This window comes from Rhinocladiella mackenziei (genome assembly GCF_000835555.1).
Source record: "Rhinocladiella mackenziei CBS 650.93 unplaced genomic scaffold supercont1.4, whole genome shotgun sequence".
In the NCBI taxonomy this organism is placed as follows: domain Eukaryota; kingdom Fungi; phylum Ascomycota; class Eurotiomycetes; order Chaetothyriales; family Herpotrichiellaceae; genus Rhinocladiella; species Rhinocladiella mackenziei.
In genome coordinates, this window is record NW_013550601.1 from 1,412,873 (window position 1) to 1,431,878 (window position 19,006).

General features: G+C 50.1%; 10 protein-coding genes and 1 non-coding gene across 11 annotated transcripts; 6 read left to right on the top strand and 5 right to left on the bottom strand.

Annotated features, from left to right (window-relative positions):
- Positions 1-513: 513 nt before the first annotated feature.
- On the top strand, positions 514-1,188 carry Z518_05640 (uncharacterized protein; the record flags this gene model as incomplete). The annotated part of the gene is made up of 1 exon (XM_013416452.1): positions 514-1,188. One exon carries the CDS (start codon positions 514-516, stop codon positions 1,186-1,188), a length of 675 nt encoding a protein of 224 aa, XP_013271906.1.
- Positions 1,189-1,301: 113 nt separating this feature from the next.
- On the bottom strand, positions 1,302-2,013 carry Z518_05641 (uncharacterized protein; the record flags this gene model as incomplete). The annotated part of the gene is made up of 2 exons (XM_013416453.1): positions 1,302-1,911; positions 1,970-2,013. The coding sequence occupies 2 exons, from the start codon at positions 2,011-2,013 to the stop codon at positions 1,302-1,304; spliced, it is 654 nt and encodes a 217-aa protein (XP_013271907.1).
- A 1,965-nt stretch (positions 2,014-3,978) lies between these two features.
- On the top strand, positions 3,979-4,770 carry Z518_05642 (uncharacterized protein; the record flags this gene model as incomplete). Its single annotated transcript, XM_013416454.1, has 1 exon — positions 3,979-4,770. One exon carries the CDS (start codon positions 3,979-3,981, stop codon positions 4,768-4,770), a length of 792 nt encoding a protein of 263 aa, XP_013271908.1.
- Positions 4,771-5,176: 406 nt separating this feature from the next.
- Z518_05643 (uncharacterized protein) lies at positions 5,177-6,524 on the bottom strand (the record flags this gene model as incomplete). The annotated part of the gene is made up of 3 exons (XM_013416455.1): positions 5,177-5,255; positions 5,353-6,057; positions 6,151-6,524. The coding sequence occupies 3 exons, from the start codon at positions 6,522-6,524 to the stop codon at positions 5,177-5,179; spliced, it is 1,158 nt and encodes a 385-aa protein (XP_013271909.1).
- A 539-nt stretch (positions 6,525-7,063) lies between these two features.
- On the bottom strand, positions 7,064-8,005 carry Z518_05644 (uncharacterized protein; the record flags this gene model as incomplete). The annotated part of the gene is made up of 3 exons (XM_013416456.1): positions 7,064-7,267; positions 7,321-7,815; positions 7,895-8,005. The coding sequence occupies 3 exons, from the start codon at positions 8,003-8,005 to the stop codon at positions 7,064-7,066; spliced, it is 810 nt and encodes a 269-aa protein (XP_013271910.1).
- A 485-nt stretch (positions 8,006-8,490) lies between these two features.
- Positions 8,491-9,264, top strand: Z518_05645 (uncharacterized protein; the record flags this gene model as incomplete). The annotated part of the gene is made up of 3 exons (XM_013416457.1): positions 8,491-8,688; positions 8,774-8,981; positions 9,053-9,264. The coding sequence occupies 3 exons, from the start codon at positions 8,491-8,493 to the stop codon at positions 9,262-9,264; spliced, it is 618 nt and encodes a 205-aa protein (XP_013271911.1).
- A 1,276-nt stretch (positions 9,265-10,540) lies between these two features.
- Positions 10,541-12,437, top strand: Z518_05646 (uncharacterized protein; the record flags this gene model as incomplete). Its single annotated transcript, XM_013416458.1, has 2 exons — positions 10,541-11,324; positions 11,380-12,437. The coding sequence occupies 2 exons, from the start codon at positions 10,541-10,543 to the stop codon at positions 12,435-12,437; spliced, it is 1,842 nt and encodes a 613-aa protein (XP_013271912.1).
- A 99-nt stretch (positions 12,438-12,536) lies between these two features.
- On the bottom strand, positions 12,537-14,163 carry Z518_05647 (uncharacterized protein; the record flags this gene model as incomplete). The annotated part of the gene is made up of 2 exons (XM_013416459.1): positions 12,537-12,632; positions 12,694-14,163. The coding sequence occupies 2 exons, from the start codon at positions 14,161-14,163 to the stop codon at positions 12,537-12,539; spliced, it is 1,566 nt and encodes a 521-aa protein (XP_013271913.1).
- Positions 14,164-14,817: 654 nt separating this feature from the next.
- On the top strand, positions 14,818-15,567 carry Z518_05648 (uncharacterized protein; the record flags this gene model as incomplete). Its single annotated transcript, XM_013416460.1, has 1 exon — positions 14,818-15,567. The coding sequence occupies one exon, from the start codon at positions 14,818-14,820 to the stop codon at positions 15,565-15,567; it is 750 nt and encodes a 249-aa protein (XP_013271914.1).
- A 653-nt stretch (positions 15,568-16,220) lies between these two features.
- On the top strand, positions 16,221-17,172 carry Z518_05649 (uncharacterized protein; the record flags this gene model as incomplete). Its single annotated transcript, XM_013416461.1, has 2 exons — positions 16,221-16,238; positions 16,294-17,172. The coding sequence occupies 2 exons, from the start codon at positions 16,221-16,223 to the stop codon at positions 17,170-17,172; spliced, it is 897 nt and encodes a 298-aa protein (XP_013271915.1).
- Positions 17,173-18,660: 1,488 nt separating this feature from the next.
- Z518_05650 lies at positions 18,661-18,823 on the bottom strand. Its single transcript has one exon. It is a non-coding gene; the product is annotated as a tRNA-Ser (tRNA).
- Between the last annotated feature and the right edge of the window lie 183 nt (positions 18,824-19,006).

Consider the following 19,006-nt stretch of genomic DNA (forward strand, 5'->3'; position numbering starts at 1 on the left):
TTTACTGGCTGGGACAAGACAATGTTGAGGTTGAGATGTCGTAGATGTCGTTGACGTTCGCTGTCAAAGAAATTAGTACACCCATGAGGAGGGCCTCCTTCAGCTGAGATGGAGGGCAAGCAGAGTCAATGAGCAATACAATATGATGTCAACAAGCACATGGCTACTCTGTATAGAGGTGAGCTTGGTTGCGAACTGCTGAGATGAGATGGAAAAAGAAGAAGGGAGACAATGGTGCGGATTGTGAGCCATCCGTAGCGCCAAGGGCCCGCCACTTTCCCCCGAAGAGGGTCGTGCTCGGTCCCTTCCTTCGCTGCGATATTCACGGTCACGTTCAGAAACAACCTGCGACTTTGAAAAATGCCTCAGAAGGGTTGACATCGAGCTACCGCATTGCCATCCTCGTCAAATGCGAAAATATGAGCTGATCAGCTGAGATAGTGCCTGGCATCAACATCCAGTACGAAATACTTCACCGGCAGCACAAACACCAGCACACAGTCAACGCACAGAATGTCATCACATCGTCGCGGTCATGGCCATAGCCATGGTCACGATCACGGACATAGCCATGGAGACGGACACGATCATTCCCATGACCTAGAGCCGGCCCTCCACTCGAACCTCTACAGGCAGATCAACTTCGAAGGTATTATCACACTCAACGAGGCTGAACCCCGATCAGGCGCAGCAATTGTACAGAAGACATGGGATGAGCGTCTCAACGACCGACCGATCCTTGAAAGTGATGCAGATGAACAGCTATTGATGCATGTCCCCTTCGCAGGGTCCTGCAAACTCTACTCCATCCTAATTCGAACATCCGATTCCGATTCGGCCCCTTCGACTCTCAAACTCTTCCGCAACAGAGACGACATGGACTTCGGTTTGGCTACCGATTTGCCGCCGACTCAGACGGTGAACCTCCCCAAGAGCAACGAAGTGGCAGAAATTCACCTCCATCGGGCGCTCTGGAACGGGACCACGTCCATCAATCTGTTCTTTGAAGACAACCATTCAGGCGGAGATGAAGATGTCACTCAGATCAGTTACTTGGGATTCAAGGGAGACTTCATGTCACTCAACCGTGAGCCGGTGCAGGTGTTGTATGAGGCTGCAGCGAATCCTCAAGATCATCAGATAATCCAAGGCTTGACCAACCTCAATCAGTCAATGCCGGGACAGTAAATGTCGAGAAACAGGATATGCATCTCTACACAGCAAGACCCCAAAAGCATCAGACCAGCGCGCTAAAAATGCGTCAGATGTATCACCCCAGCCCAACAAATGTATGTATAGAATCAAGCAGCTTCTAACGCCACTCTTCTCTGTCTCGCCCTTTCTTTCCGTTTCTGCATCCTCTGTTGATCTAATTCAAGTTCCGTTTTGGGCGCCTCAGGCAGGGTGCTCTCGCCGACAACCGTCCTATTTGGCGCGTCGGGGAGGGCACTAACCCCAGAGACCTCTCTCTCCATGGCCTCCAACTCATCCTCAACTTCATCCTCGTCTTCATTCGACATCTGACCGGTCAACGCCTCGCTGATTTCCTGTTGATAGCGCCTTGCTTCTTCTGTCTCACCCATCATCTTTTCCACACCCTCCAGCCCGCCCATCTCTTTGTGTATCACTTTCAACACCTGCGTCCCCTGCTGCAGACCAAAGACCACATCCTTCTGCACCAGAGCGAACTCCACGCTACTCGTCAATTTCTCCAGTTGTTCCAGCTGCGCGTCCGTCTTCGAGAGGAGCGATTCTTGGTACTTCTTCCGTCGTAGCGCGAGTAGGGCTTTCGATTTGTCGCCATTAGCAAGGCATTCGCGAGCGATTTCGGTCTCCCGCGTCGTTATCACCGTGATGCGTTTTTGGTATTGCCGGAGCTTGTCGCGCTGGTTTTTCATGTCCAGAATCGCCCTACTTGTCAATTAGAGTCCAGAGTGGTTGAGGAGACCCAGACGTGATTTTGTCTTACCTATCCTGCGCTGAGATCTTGTGCGCGCTCTGAGAGTTTCCCATCTTTGCTGCATGGTTGCCCCTTCGAGAAATCAAAGGAGGCAGATTTTCCGAGCTCAAGCCCAGATAAGCTGAGAAGTGCTTTTCTGGAATATCGAATCTTGTGAGTCGTTGATGTCGATTTGTACGTTAGCGGCCAACTACGTAATTTCTCCGACGGCTGCCTGTCTTGGTTTAGCCGGTTCTCCCATTCATCCTTGACAGTCAGTAGACATCCTCAAGCTGACATTTCATCAGCTACGTCCCAGTGGTGGAGGCGTATAACTGGGTTAGCTGAAACCTCCAGCACTAAAGTCTCCAGCACTGGCGTATCGCTCAGAACGAAAAAAACGTTGGCCAGCTTTGCCCGAATTTCATGAAGTCATATTTCTTGCCTCGTCTCTACGAGCCAGGAACGAAGTGGGGTATTAGGCTAGCATTGAATGAGCTGGAGTGTTTCAGACCAAATGGACGCACTTCTTGTCCCGAGAAATTAATAGCATATTCGGTATGAACATTGAATCTACTTGTAAGCCCATGGACGTGCCCAGTGGAGATAGGGCTGGATTGAGTCCCCAGTTACTTTGGGCAATGACTTGATTTCATCTCAAATTGCTCGAAGGGTTCGGATAGCGTTGGGAAATCATCGCTTCGTCTCCTGGAAGTCCGACCGTTTGCCAATGAATACAGAGCCGCCCATGGCTGTGGCAGAGAATGAACACCGTGGATGGAATTTCATTTCGTAAACTCTAAAAATTTGGTCCTCATTGGTCAAACGCAGAGCCGGCTACTTGAAATTTATTCTGACGAATCTGTCGCTGATGTCATTCGTGAGGTGAGGGATAATTTTCGAAAGAAAAGTACGGACTCTTTTGAATCCCCTTGTGTTAGGGAAGCAAGACGGTATGTGGAGAGGAGAATTATGAGTAAGTGTCGTGTATTTGGGCAGCTACGGACGGAACGGACCTGACGTCGACCTCAGCAAGTCGCCGTCCGTGTAAGGTGTATGGTCTTGCCACGGAGTCAATGTGGTAGTTCTATTTCAGAACCGGGACCTCTACGGAGGCGGAAGGGAGTTCAAGGCTGAGTTAGTGATATCTTGAGTTATTTGGCGATCAGCATTGACTCCATGTAGTGTGGAAGGAGATGAAGACTTCTTTCAGATCAGCCAGAAGAGTATCCGATATATTATGTATACTTACGAAGTTCTCGCAAGAGAGGTACATATACAGAGTCTGGAAGAAGCAAATAGAATTGTTGTTGCCGCGAGCAATGCGAACAGCGCCAAACAGGATGACTGTGTCTGTTATGGTAAAACTGATGACTGGCAGCCTTGATCACGATGGAACCTCCACCCTGCATCGGACAGGTCCAACTCCGATTCTCCGACATGCGGCTGCCCCTCTTACTCTGTATACAACCACTAGAGTGCAGAATGCAACAGTTCTATCCTCAATCCACCAGCACACCATCCTCCGTCTTCCGTCCAATCCATCCCCTTCTCCTCATCCTCAGCTTCTTTACACACGCTCAAACCACCAAGCGCCCATCTCCTGGACCACGCGTTCGTTCTCATGGAAGACTCCCACCGATCGCCATCCAACCACGCGTCTCCAAGCGTCTTCATTCCGCTCTCGGTAGCTGACACACGCAAGTCATCGGCCTTGTATCTACCCTGATGAAACTGTTTCTCCTTCATTAGACTCATTCTCCTTCGGCCCTATCTCACACCGTGGACATGCCATTGGAACAACGTTCCGTCATCCAACGGCCACGTTGAAAGACTCACTCCGTGATGCTCAACTGCTAGAAAGGAATCTTGTCGGCGTTTAAATGCTGTAGAACGCCGACAGCAAAGATATGTATATCTAGTTTGTCACACGTCCCGGTCCTCTGAAGAAGAGAACTGTACTCATCTGTGAACCCAGTGCGTTCGGGTCGAGTCTCTCTTAAGATAGCCAGATCGTCCACCGCAATCACATATCCGACATGGCTATCGCTATGACTCCGGTATTGGAGCCCACCCTCTTCTACGCTGTCACTTCTATACTCGTTGGTTCTACTTTCATTACCTATCTCCTCAAGTTCATCAAGATTGACCTTACACCTTTCCTGTCTACCAAACAAGGCAAAGTTGCTCACAAGATCTCTAACCGCATATACGATCGCTTCCTCAATACACTGTCCATCTCCACACCCCTGTCTCCTCCTCCTATCTCCTCGAGCCTCCCGTCACGAGGCTACCTGGAAGGTCTTCCACCACGAAGTGGCTCTCGTCCCGCCATTTCTGGCATTGGCGAACCCCGTCAGACAACACAACTTTCCTCATGCGAAAAGGGTCTTCCTAAACGACTACGAGATCTCATCACCACCGTCTCTGCACAGTACCCTCGGGCAACGTATCTTGGTCGCTCCACCTTCGAGCCATGCGGCCGGGTCGCCCTCTTTGCCTGTCATCGCGCCTTCAACGCGACCAAATACTACGGCGAGATTGTCAGTGCGAACAGTGCCGATGCCTCCATCCGCGCCACCCTGCATCCTGCCGACATCAAGACCGTGATCGAGAAGGGCTGGGGCCAACGTCATCCCCTCTCAAGCCGTCTCGGGTCATGTTTCGTCCGGCTTCAAAGCGGCAACCAACCCGGTCCGGTACCGGGATCACAGGTCCTCATATACGCCCCGAGAGACCAAGCTGAGCTGGAGGCCGTGGGACAAATCGTGAACGCGGCTGTGTGGTGGGCGGGAGGTGTCGATAACAGAGTTGATGGCGAAAGTTTCTAAACCTTCACACGTCAACGAGTCTTCTAGCATGAAGATAATTTCCGCGTGGTGTGGCTTTTGGCGGTTAGCTTGACATTGGTTATTACGAGGGGGAAACCATGATGGCAAAGGGTAGCCCAACGAGGCTTAACCAGGATACGAAAGGACTTGGAGGAATATATATTATGAATTCCGTCTGATCGGATTCGGACCGGCTCCCCCGGGTAGATAGTCCTCTTTACTTCAAGTGATGTATTATGCCTTATAGGTACTTGTCCAAGGTGCATCTTTCCGACATAGAAGAAATCTCGAGTCATCATCGTGAGATCATAAGGTCTGAATTCTTCCCCCTTTGCCTTCTTTGGGTGTGGGGTTGACGGGGGCAGCCCAGCACAACTTCAACTTCGAATCGCCCGAGACGATCGATTCAATAATACGAAGCATACTTGGACGTGCCGTTCAAGACCTCCACGAAATTCCTTGCGATGAGTCGATCGGTTTGTTCACTAAAGACAATAGTTCCGTTCATTAGTATGTGTGCATAGTCCATCATTTGGGGACTTCAAGAAATGATTCTTCCATGTGTCAAAGACGTGGGCATACCTAGGATGCAACTCATCAAACCACAAAAACCCATCTGGATTCGTCCCATTTTCCCGCTTCACACATGACGTTTGGTTAACGTTGCAATGATTCTCATAGCCCCAAACGCTCTCGCCGTCTTTCTTCACGCCGGTGCCGTTCAGATATTTTCCCGGAGAATTGTAAATGTCAGAAATGAGCGAGAACGTATCGAATATCGCAAAATGCGCACCGGGATAGCGCTTCGCCACAAGCACCTCGAATGGCGTCTGGTACTTGAACACATCGTTGACGGCCGCTGTGAATTCGTGCATCGTCTCTGCGATCCGTGTGTGGTTGGTCGGTTTGTGTGGCCAGTACTGATTGGCGCCGACGCCGTGGAGGGTGTCGTTTGCATAGAGCGGCGCCAGGTGCAGTGGAACAGTGTTCATGAGCACAAACCTGCGCCCGCCGCCGGCGTAGAGCTTGTCAAAGACCTCGTACACGCACGATGTGTAGTCGGTCAAGACTTTGCCGCGGATTTGGGAGTCGGTCAGGAACGCCCAGACCCCCAGATCGTTGGTGCCAATCCACAACGCGTACACGGCAGACTGGGCTGTCAGGGCGGGTGTGAAGAGTGGTTCGACCGGTGTGGCGTTGACGCGTTGGGCGGGCACGTCGGCGAGGAAAGCTGGGATTTCGTACTCCAGAACGGCAGGGAAAGGTGCGTCGATGGCGGAGAGCCATCTTTATGATCAAAAATCATTAGACGGTGGATTTTGGGACAAGGATGGGAAGGAAAGAGCTGCGAGTCGTGACGACTAAGTTAGGAAGACCAACCTGGGAGAAACCTTGTTCGAACAGACAGCTCCCGAAACTGCGTAATTGTACAAAGTCATCTGTGGCGACCAGGTTCCTTCCTTCGTTGTCCCGGTATATTGGACCACATATCGAGGCCAAGTACGGCCTCCGCCCGCGGTGGTGAAACTTTCAGGCAGAAAAGCTCCCGGCGGCGGAGCCGAGCCATTGTGGTTGATGAACCAACCCAGGCGCGACTCATCCGTGTAACTGTCACCGAAGGTTATGAGCGAGTGGAATTTCGAGGCTGACCATGGATTGTCTTGTGTTTGACGAGGGAGCAAAGAACTGCTACTAGAGGTGAGAAGCGAGAGAACGATAAGGAGGACAGCCGTCGGTCCAACGGGGGGCTTCATGATGTAGGAAAACGGAAGAGCGTCGCCGATGAAATAGTAACAACATAGAAGAAGAGACGATGGAACAGCCTTAGAGTCAGAGTGAAAGAACTTCTCGAACCAGACCATGCCACTTAACTATCGATAGCAGCTCTCTGTCTTACCTGGTTACATGCTCCAGCTTCTGGTCAACAGACGAAAGCGCTCCATTACTTTGTCCGAACCAAATGCGGAGAATGATTGCTTTGAGACTTGGCCCGAAGCCAATATTAGAAGACAGCCGAATGAGAATTGAAGAGGAGAAAGAAGAGCGGTATGCAGTATGGCGGCAGATGATCGCAAGCAGGAGAGCAAAGACAAAGCTTGATTGAATATGGCGTCATGGATGTGGAAGCCCGAGACCAAGAAGAGGCTTGAAACTTAGCTTAAGTGGTGGATGGCCGGTACTTCCCCGCTTCGGCATGACCGTTTCAGTCCATCACCGAATCCTAGTCGGAATGGTGCAGTTTCTGCGCCCGCTGTTAGCTCACTGAATCCGCCGCTTTTCTGGACTGCTCTTGTCAATGCGAGCGAATGAACGTCCCTTCGACCATTTTCCGCGCTTGGACGGGGGTAATTCGCTGTCCTGTCTTGTCATAGTGCTTTGAAGCCACGATGTGCCATTTCTTCTTGTCGTAGCCTTCAGCCCAGGACTTCAAGTCGTTCTGTTCAGCAGTGAAGGTCGATGCTTTGCCGTCGGACTTCTTGTCTTTGCTCTTTTCGTCCTGAAAACAAGTTAGTTGACGGGATCTGCCATATCGGCAAGGTTGCTGTATACCTCATTGTCAGGCTTCGCATCTTCTTTCTTCTCATTGGCTTTGCCATCGTCTTCGGTCTTAGCATTTTCCTCTTCCTTCTTCTCTCGGGCTTCGGGCTGCTTCAATTCTTTCTCGTGTTTCTTCCGAGCTTTGGCCTCTTTGTCTGTGTCATTTTCTTTCTTTTTACCCTCGTTGTTGCTCTTGTTCTTCTTGTCGTCGTTGGTGCCGGTCTTGTAGGTCTCTTTCTTGAAATCATCCAACCTATGCTTGATCTGGCCCCATCGTGCTCTGAGTTCTCCTCCGGATTTGTAGCTGGTTTCACCCAGAATATCTTGCCATTGTGCACTCCCATTCTCGGCTTTCATTCGCAGCATGGTGAGATCATCCTCATCGAGGTCACCATCGCCATCCTTCTTGTCCTTGAAATGAGCCTTGATATTTCTGTTGTCAGTCTTCGAGTTATCTTCGTTCTTGGCATTAGCTTGGGGGCCATGAACTTTTCCGCAGCAAGAGCACTGTCGTGGTCAGCCTGACTTCTGCTGTCGGTGATCCATCTGATCGCACAGCGTCCAGATTCGCACCAAGATCACTTACCGGCTTCGGCTTTCTTGGTTTTGGATCAGGAGCTCCCCGAAAAGCGTCGAAGATGGACATCTTGATGGGCACAACTGTACCCCTTCGTCGGTGCATTACGGTGATGGACATTTTGGCGAAGCAGGCGAATTATGACAAGGGATGTTCAAGGTAGAGAGGGAATACAGTAGATCAGAGGCGATGTCAAGGAACAAGAGCACAGCAAAGGAGAGGTAGACCTAGCAGAGAAATATCGACCACATGCCGATGGTGAAGACGGCTTGGCGTTCCCAGGGTGGTGTGGTCATGCCAGAAGATATGGAACACTAGCAAGCGCATTGTCATTGACGCCATAAGAATGAAATGCTTGCACAAAATCATTATTGAAGAAGGACGGTATCTCCCTATTAATGATGAAAAGAAGACATAAGGGACAAATCCGCCAAGCTCGCCTCCAATTGGTCAGAGGACAACTTATTTTTTGGGTCGTGTGAATCGAATTGGAGGAATCAATTGTGTCGAATACAATACCAAAATCGACCCTTCCTTCTCGCCTCCGTATCCTCTCCTTCGTCCTGCCCGGTCGCCGGACTCTCATCCCCGACTGAAATCAAATCATGCACATCGGACCAGCTGCGGCTTATGCCGCTTTCGCAGGATGGATAGGGGTTGGCCTGGCACACAACATTCAACTGAAAGCGCACACCAGAGAATGCTTCCATGAGGAACTACACAAGGACGATAAAATGACCGTGACATTCCAAGTGGGCGACCGGGAATGGGGAGGATCCGGGAACTTGGACATTGATTTCTACGTGCGTCTTCATTCAATCTCTTGAACACTGCGGATGACAGCTACCGTTGGGGAAGACCATTCACTGACATAGCTTGATTTTTCAGATTATTGACCCTTCCGGCTCCTATGAAACGCAACTCCACACTGTATCCTCCGGCGACTACTCCTTCGAAGCCCGTATGGATGGAAAGTACACGTACTGTTTCAGCAATGAAGTCTGGTCTGCCAACAGCAAGGAAGTGTCGTTCAATGTCCACGGCATTGTCTATGTGCCTGAGTCGGAGGCACCACAAGATCCCCTCGAGGCTGAAGGTACGCATCAAAACCGCTCTTTCGATCAAACGCAGGTGGGAATGGATGCTAACGAGACGCATGCATGACAGTCCGCCAACTCTCCGACCTCCTTGCCCAAGTGAAAGACGAACAAGCGTACATCGTTGTCCGCGAACGAACGCACCGAAACACGGCAGAAAGTACCAACTCACGCGTCAAATGGTGGTCGATATTCCAACTTGGCGTCTTGATAGGAGAAGGCATATTTCAAGTCTGGTGGCTCAAGCGTTTCTTCGAGGTGAATAGTCGCCCTCTTCCATAATTTTTCAGTCTCTGTATCTCGTCTCCCTCTTTCCCCCCCCCTTCTCTCATGGGCTAGTTCTGGCTTTTATTGTGTTGTCTGGGAAGTTTGGTACATCATATTGAAGAGGATGGGCATCTTTGGCTAACCCGCTTTGTCTGCGTACAGGTCAAGCGCGTTGTATGATAGAAGACGAATCCCATGACGAAGCCATATGAGAGATTAAAAGGGAAATAAAAGTTGTTGTAAACTAGTGTTTAGCTCAATCACTTCCAATCCCCTAGGCCCATGACCGGCGACGTATAGACGGTGGACAAAAGACCTCCGGCCCACAGGCAGGGTACATTCAAGTATCCGGCGCAAAGAAACCAGTTCTGCATGGTCTCGCTTGACGCCATTTCCAGAGGAAGAAAGATGCATACCAACGATAACCTGTGATCTGTTTGTCCACTATTTGTGAATATCCACCTTCAACAGGAAGAATCGAGAAACCGAGGGATGGTGGCCTGATTGTTCCTCCATTGGGTGATAACTCGTAACCGAGCTGACTCGCTTCGGGTCATGCAGATTTTCCATGTATTTGTCGTCGACAAACACCGACGGATATGTATATCCCTTTGCCGGTTGTCATAAAGTTGGACATCTGCATGTCTCCCAGAATTCTAGAAGAAACGCCGTCATGCCATAAGCATACATGTTGACTATGGCGCCATCAAGATCGGCTACATGCATGGACACTGGAAAAAAGGCTCCCCTGCTTTCTACTCAAATCCCTGGCTTCGCTTCGCGACACCAAGCCAAAGACTAACTAGCCTACCGGTCCGGTTAAACCGAGTAAGGAATAGGATACGAAGGCTCGGACTGCTTTCTATGTTACGCTGTACGACTCTCGGAAGCGAGATCAGCTTTTGTGGTTGGCTGGACTCTCGTCGGTCATTTCCTTGTCTACAGGGAATTGCTCCGGTTTTCTTATACCCATGTATCCATCTGTTCCATTGGTAAATGCGATGCGTCGCTCCATCGGAATGACCATCTTTACTCCGCTGTTCGTTCTCATTGCCGAAGTGTGGCTGACATTTTTTAAATCGGATGGCCAACAATCCGAAAAATGTAAATGTCACGGTATCCTGCCTTCTCATGGGTTTTTTCGGTCTTCAAGAAGATCTTTCATTATTCGCTATCTTGTTTTTCTTCCTTCTATTGTCCTGTTGTAGCATCTAAAGGTCATGGTATCGGGCTGATTTGCCACATCACTGATCCCAAATTACTAGAGTTACATGGAAGGCATCACCTCATGATGAAGTTCCCGTGGTCCAAGCCGGCGCAGCCGCAGAAATCGGTTTCTTCATCTGAATTTGGTGTTCGAGAAGAAAATGCTGCAGCTCCGTCAGACAATAGAGCGTCTGCGGATATCGTGAATCCCGAGAAGATGCCAGTTCAGACAGATTCAACGGTCCACTCGAAAGGGGATCAATCGGGCGAATTTCCTTCACACCCAACTGTCGCCCCTTTAGGAAAGAAGTCTGCGGCTGATGACGAGACAGAGAAGAGCGAAGAATTGACCCGCACGGTGTCGTCAGCGGATCCTGGCCAATCCGACGAAGCTGAGTATGCCAAAGGCCTCCCTCTCCACCTGTTGACGTTTGGCCTCACTCTTTCCACCTTCGTCATTGCCTTGGACAACACGATCATTGCCACCGCTATCCCCCGGATAACCACCGTGTTCAACTCCCTGGACGATGTTGGGTGGTATGGCTCGTCGTACCTGCTGACGACCACATCTCTTCAACCGTCGTTTGGCAAAGTCTACACCTATTTCAACGTCAAGTGGACGTATATGTCGGCATTGCTCATATTTGAACTCGGTTCCGTTCTATGTGGTGCGGCAGTCAATTCGACCATGCTGATCATTGGTCGAGCCGTGGCCGGAGCGGGAGCGGCGGCTTTGTTCTCTGGTGGAATGACTATCATCGCATACTCTGTGCCCTTGCGGAGAAGACCAATATATATAGGGCTCTTGAGCTCCATGTTTGGCATTGCTTCCGTCGTCGGACCCATTCTAGGAGGCGCATTCACTGACCGTAAGTAGTTGACTGGCTCGAGTCTGGAGATCCGGTCTGCTCATCTCAATGTCAGGTGTATCATGGCGCTGGTGCTTCTATATCAATCTCCCCATCGGCGCCATTGCCATCACGGCCGTCTTCTTCTTCTTCAAGAATCCTGATCGTAGACACAGCAATTTGACCTTCAAACAGAAACTCGGCCAGATCGATCTTCTCGGCTCTTTCTTCCTCATCTGCGCCATCGTCTGTCTTCTCCTCGCTCTTCAATGGGGAGGTACCACCTACGCGTGGTCCAATTCCCGCGTTTGGGGCTGTCTTCTGGGATTTGGCCTCCTCATCATTGTTTTCACCGGAATACAACTCTGGAAGGGTGATCTCGCGACTCTGCCGCCGCGAATCATGCTCAGACAACGGACCGTATTCGTCTGTGCATTCTTCTCCGCATTCCTCGCCATGGGCCTGTACACTCACGTCTATTACTTGCCCTTCTATTTCCAAGCAGTCAAAGGCACAACGGCCGAAGAATCTGGTATTCGTACCATACCCTATCTGGTCAGCATCACTCTTTCATCAATCGTGGTGGGCGGAAGTGTTACCGCTCTCGGCCCGTACGTCCCATTCACGTGGGTTGGCTCTGCTATTTTTGCCGTCGGATCGGGTCTCTTGTACACCCTCGAAGTCCACTCTTCCTCTGGAACCTGGATCGGATATCAGATTCTTGCTGGAGTCGGAGCAGGCGCATGCGTTCAGATTCCCTTCATCGCCGTCCAGGTGGTATTGGACAAGAAAGACATGCCCGTAGGGAATGCCGTGGCCATTTTCTTCAATTCTCTAGGGGGTGCTATTTCAATCTCCATTGCACAAAATATTTTTTCCAACAGCTTGGTCCAGCAGATCCCCAAGTACACCACCGGGGTCAATCCCGCCGTCATCATTTTGGCCGGTGCCACACATATTCGCGAAGTCACTCCACCTTCGCAACTGGCGGGAGTGTTGTATGCGTACAATATTGCTGTGACAAATTCTTATATTTTGGCGATAGCATGTGCGAGTATTGCGTTTCTGTTGTCTTTGGGATTCGAATGGAAGAGTGTGAAAGGAAAGAAGATTGAAATGGGGGGAGCCGCATAGAGTGGAACCCGTCTCTAGATGATCATAGACGCAGAACTTCCATTTCCCACCAAAGAGATTTTCCACCTGAATGTCATGAGGGGCTTCACCAAAGATGAATCATAGTTTGAAGTATCGAGGTAAAGAAAATGCAGGGTTTTCGAGATTCCAAAACATCATGAAGTCGAATTTGAGAACAGCAATGAGAAGTTGGGACTACCAACAATCATCAGCTCGATTACGGTCAATGGGTCCGTCAAGGAGAACCGCAACTCACCGCATGGTTCGAAAGCGGGAGCGGGGATGCCGATGCAAAAGCCTGAGTCGGCACCGAGAAACGTTCCAAAGGCGTCTGGTCGGTGTAGGGGAAATGTCGGTAGTGCACATGATAAAATCCGCCGTCGGGAGTAATATCGAGATGGCTCAATCTGATGCGATTTGATTCCGGGATATCACTGCAAACGATGGGATCATGAATATTCCGCTCCTCAATTCGGACCACTCTGAGAGCAATCTTCGCGAGGATTTGACCGTCGACGCCGCTTTGACGAAGCATCTCGATCGCGCGCCTCCGGAAGCTCGCACTTCGATACCGCGTCGCAACGAAGAATACCATCGGAAGTAATCGCAGTGGCGCCGATGGTAGTAGAAGGCCGGCACTGACGACAACATATTCCAGACTCCCTACGTAGAGATCAAACGCGGCTTCCTCTCCAAATGGTGCACAGCGAGATACCGCGTGAAGACATAAATGATACCCTCGGAGTAGATGGAGTTCGGTCAGACTTTGGGACGCTGTCTTCGAATGCATATTTGCCTCGAAGACGCTGAGGCTGTCGAGCCAGTCGTTGAGCTTGGTGGTGAGAGGCGGGACTGTATGGAACCTGGTTGGAGGAGGTCGTCCGCCCAGTTGAAGAGATACGCACTCAAGTGCGATAGCTTGCAGAGAATCTGCCGCTTCCTGGATGCTCGTCATTCTTGTATGTGGGGGAGTGGCGAAAAACTGGATATTGGATTGTTTTGTATTGGTCGGCAGTGGCCACCAGGTGTGTTTGGGTACGGTTTGCTGATTGAATTCTGTTGTGTATAACTCCAACTTGGAAAATAAGAGGCCAATTTCTTCGACTGTTGCATTTCGTGGGATAGACCGGTCTGCACCATATGCGGCTAAAATTTTCCTCCCCGCTATAATATGCTGAAGTGCCGCGAAAGAGTTCTGTTGAAATTCATCGCAGAGAATGAGGAGGAGGCATGCCATGAGAACCAGACCGGGATCAGGACTTCTAGCCTGACTTAACATTTTTAATGCCTTTCCATAATGCGACAGAAAGACGGGGTCTTCCGTGGCTGACACAGAGTCCATCATTTGGCCATTGTGGGATCCCAATCTCGACGCCGCAATTATGAGATGTTGAATACTCAAATGGACATGACAGGCTTGTAGCACGAGCCTGTTCCAGAAGGATTGACCTCCATAATTGAGCAGAGTCGGAGCACAAACTTCGTAGAAGAATTGAAAGGCTGTTCGTGCCCGACGGTCACATTCGAAGGACGAGTACGTCTCCGTCGTTACCACGAGTAGAGCGGCGACAGGTTCTTGTCTGGGTGCAGCGTATCCATCACATTTGCGACCAGTACTAGAACATCGCTTGCATGATGGGCGGACTTCGTCGCATTTGACTCGTCGGATTCTGCAGAATAGGCTGTCAATCGGCCCGATAACGAGAGAAATTGAACGGAAATTCATACTTGCAGGTAATGCAGCCTGTTCCAACTCGTCGACCACGTTGATTCTTCCCTCTCTCCTGGGCGGAGTCTGGGGTTGGGATCATTCTTGGACCTGGATCATTTGTCGACGGATGGTGCTACAGTAATAATCGCCGACGATGATTCAAAGAGTCTTACTCATGACGTAGATCGAGTCCAGTTCCGTTGAGATAAAGGGGGACCAGCAGATCAAACCGAAGGCTAGTCAGATAATTAAGTTTCTTTACTCCGGCTGGCTTGCTGGAGGCTCCACTCTTATCCCCGTGAGCGGTGATTGGTCTGTTCGCGCACTACGCACTAGTCGCATCATTGTGGGGACGTTTCAACATCGGGCCCCCGGAGTTGCTGTGGAATAAACCCAAATCTCCTTCTCCTTTATTCACGACAACTTGATAAGTCCCTCAAAGGGACATTATGGAATCCGATGCAATACGGCGTCAAGCTCCAGTCCGCGGTAAGTCCGAACGATCCCCTCTGTTGCTTCAGAGATATAAAGCATAGCTATCACGGACGACATTTTCACCACTCTTCATCTAGCGACAATATATCTTTTACATAACTCGCAAGACTCCCAACGGTCAAGATTCCGTTCTGACCCCACTATATCACTCGACATCTCTCTCTATCTTCTGAGATGTCGTCTATCACCCCTGCCCATACTGTCGTGCTTATAACTGGTGCCAATCAAGGACTGGGTTTTGAATGCGTCAAAAAATTGGCCGCCGAGCAACCCAAATACCATATCCTTTTGTGCTCCAGAAATCTAGAGAGTGGAAAGGAGGCTGCGAGCAAAATCACCCACTTCGCCGAGAATACAACCGTTGAGCCATTGGAATTGGATGTCAATAGCGATGACTCAATCGCGAAAGCCGCCAAATACGTGGAAGCAAAATACGGTCGTGTCGACGTCCTTTTCAACAATGCTGGGATCGGCTCAACCCCTGGGGCAACCACTTTCCGTGAGAATATGAAAGGAGTGATCGAAACAAATGCCATCGGTGCTGCGTGTGTTACAGAAGTTTTCCTTTCCTTGTTGAAGAAGGCAGCATTTCCTCGACTTCTTTTCATGTCATCCGGTTTAGGGTCTATTACTTTTACTTTGGATCCTTCTTTTCAATTCTATGGCATTTCGAACAAGCCATACCTGACTTCTAAGGCGGCAATGAACATGATTGGCGCACAATACGCAGTTCAACTCGGAAAAGAAGGGGTCAAGGTCAACGTGGTCTGTCCAGGCTGGAGAGCCACCAACTTGAATGGCTTCAATAAGAACGCTGGTAAGGCTGTTGACGGTGCTACCGAAGCTTGCAGATTGATCATCGACACGGAGAAGAATGGTCAGCACGGCACTTTCACATCGACAGAAGGACAGTATCCATGGTAATCGCCAGGCGGTATATAGATGAATACATAACCTTCGAGGGCCTCCTTTCAGTCCATTCAGATCTATCAGTTCAGTCCAATCTTCAGTTCAACAAGCCCGGATCAGTCATTCCAGTTCAGTTCATCCAAAGACAGCCCCTGCGAGTCCCTCTGCGCTGTCCCAAAGAGGAAAAAGCCGCATCAGTTGGGGGGTGCCACGTGGCCACTCAAAATACACCTCCCTCTTTCTCCCTCCCTCGCACTTCTCAGGCCTTGAGACTCTTCTTCGCATCTGCTATCTTCCTCCATTTCTTTCACGTATAGGGCGCCTCCACACGGGTCGTTACGCGTCGATCAAAGATTGGTGTGAAAGCATCGGGACAAAGTCTCGGAAAGATGTGAGCCGGCCCGGGAAAGCCATTCTAGCCTACTGCCGATTACATCCCCCCGTTGACGGTACCAGCAATTCTATCCGTCCAATTGCGCAAGCCTTCATCGACGAGAATAGTGAAGCGTATTTCCCAACCAGCAACGGCACCGGTCGAGAGATATTAGAAGCCGTCGTTGGGATCATGAAAGTGCAACGTCGTTGCCAAATTGACAATCAGCCCCGCCTAGATCGGAGGCGACTTGTAAGGGATCGCACGTCGGACGATAGGGGAGGGTCAAAAGAAGATGGGTCATTTAATGGTGGTACGACGTCAAGATGATTACTGTACCTTAACGTTGACTTGAGACTTACTGCTAGATGCGATTGAAGATTATAAAGAGTCCTCTGACCCCACGAGACATACAATCCGAAGCCTCGATACAGGATCCCACCTGGCTACCGAGCGACCGTTCCCACCCCAAAGACAAGAGAAAGAGAAACACCACGTTAACCGAGTCGGTATTGGGGGCCCAGCTCACAAAGCGAATCAGACGTCCAAATCTACCTGCACAGAAAGTCGCGAGGAAAGGGTTCGAAATCGGTACCTCTGACTATGAGCAATTGCAAGGCTTGTACCACAATATGATGCAGTGGTCGACTGTGTCTGAGACTGTGGCATTTTCTCAGTCTGCCCAAGAGCAAGCCCCGGCGCCGGTCGTTGTGGAAAATCCTACTCTGCTGTATCGAGAGGAGTCATTACAATTTGTGTCTTTCGATCAAAAAGCACGAGCCCTGGAGGTCGTCATACGCGAGATAGAGGGCGGTTATCGAAAACGCCTGGAATCCCTCCGAAAAGACGACCTTAAGTACTTTGTCTATTCGGATACCTGCGAGGATACTATTTTCTCTCATATCTTCGACAAACTGGAGGAGACTTGCACCCGGCAATCTTCCATTTCGCGAAAGAATGGACACTCCTCCGAAACAGCAAACTTGAACACAACCGTGGATTACGATGGTAAGAGATGGGAATTCAAATCTGTACAGAAGAAGGCCGAGACGTTAGGAACTGCCCTTGGCGAAGTGGTGGAAGCGATTGTCAAGTGGATAGACTTGATCAAGCAGGTCGACGTTGGGCAGCGTACCGATCGGGTCAAAAGATCGGAAGAAAGGAAACTCCCGAGGTACTTCGCGGGTGACTTCCTTCCTCGTATTAGGCTCTCCCTCCAGGAAAATGGTGCTAGGGCTCTCCGGTAGACAATCATCACTGTCTTCTAGTTTCAGTTGAGTCAAGTTTCGGTTGGAACGGTGCTTGTGCTGAGCTTTTCGTCCACTTTGTGTCATTACTTTAGAGAGTTCGTCACGGTGTCGACCCTGTTTGTGATTTTGATAACCTCTGGAATTACAAAGACGTAGCACGAGATGTAAGTGAGAGATCGCGGATTACCTAAGCCGATCCCTTGATGGGTGTGTGTATATCATTTACCCCGACTCTTCCCGACTTGGGATATGCAGGCCACCACTACTACGGGCTATCCTTGGATCTCTCATTGTACAGTGAGCCATTTCATGCACGAAGTTTGTGCCTAGCTGGGGTCTGTGATATGCTCCTTGTTTTTAGGCGACCGAGCCCTTTCGTCTGTCTCACTTAGGATATTCCCTTCTCTTTAACTCACTCAAGTGCAATTGGAATGGAAATACTATGTAAAGGAAATCTGGATGATGGTTTGTGTGTCGCTAGCGGTAGGTAGTGATCGTGTCTAAGCACGTTGCTTGAGGCAAAGGATCCTGGTTCTGCCACAGCATGTAGATGTTTTGTAAGAGCATTGTTGGTGGGTTTGTTTGAGTCGTGGTGATGGTGACGGCTGTATATGGGACTATATTTGCTTTGGAGCCAGCGTTCGAGGTCGTGTATGGAGAGAATGGGTGATGGTGAGGGTGGTGAACGGTGTCTCGTTAGCATGATTGTTGGAGCAATCGGATCAGCTCAGGTATGGAAGGCTGTGCGTACATGTGTACGTCGGAAAGCGGATGCTGTCGTGGGCAGCAACAGCCACCGGGCTTCAGAAGGTGGAACCCTAGTTGTCGGCATTGATGGTGTCGCGGTAGGAGACCGACGAGGATTGGATGGTGAAGATGATATCGGGTAATGACTCGATACAACAATGGCTGCGTATGAGGGGCGGTTAGGAGAAAGGGAGCGAGACAGGATGGTCGATGTTGGGACGGGTCTTTTGGTGGAGATCGGAGTGACAACAGCGGGTTCTGAGATGGTAGTTATTTGGGCGGGCTCGTAGATGGTGATGTTGGCGATGTTGGTGATAGGGCCTCTGCGGTTGGAGGGTGGGAGAGACTGGTTACGGTGTAAATGTGACTGGCGTTGGCGACCATGTCGTATATTGTATCTGCGAGGATGCAGTTTCTTGCATGGCCGGAAAGAAGCTCATCATTGGTAAATTCTTCGAGTGCCGCCAAACTTTTGGACTGTTATTACGTGACCACAAACGTGACAGACGCAGATGCTGCCGCCATCTTCTCTCTCAGAATACAGTGATACAGTGCCTCCCCGCCGTAACAAAGGTAATACCCAAAATGGCTGCTAACTTACTCCGAGCGGGAGGTCGGCTTGGCAGGCCGAGTTTAGTGTTTCCCTTCGTTTTCGCCAAGAATCGCACAAAAGCTCAGCTTCATCATTTTGAAGAGCAGGAGCCAAAACCAGAAGGAAAAAAAGGAAAGACGAAATACCGACACCAACAGGACTTGAACCTGTGCGGGCGAACCTGAGAGGATATTAGTACTGTGTGAACAATTCGAAACAATTAATAAGTACCCATGTGATAGCAGAGAAGGTGAGCCACTTCTACGCGGCCAGCGTTCTAGTCACACGCCTTAACCACTCGGCCATAGCTAGAAACATTGTCAGCCCAGAACTGTAGTATCCCATGTGGGCAACTCACTGTCGAAGCTAATTTGTGGGTTCATTTGGAGAACATTAAATATATACTACCAAATCCGGAAGGGGAAAGATTGGGGCAGCAGGACCGAATTGCGTGGCCAACAAGAACTAGATCAATCGGCTTGAGGCTGGACT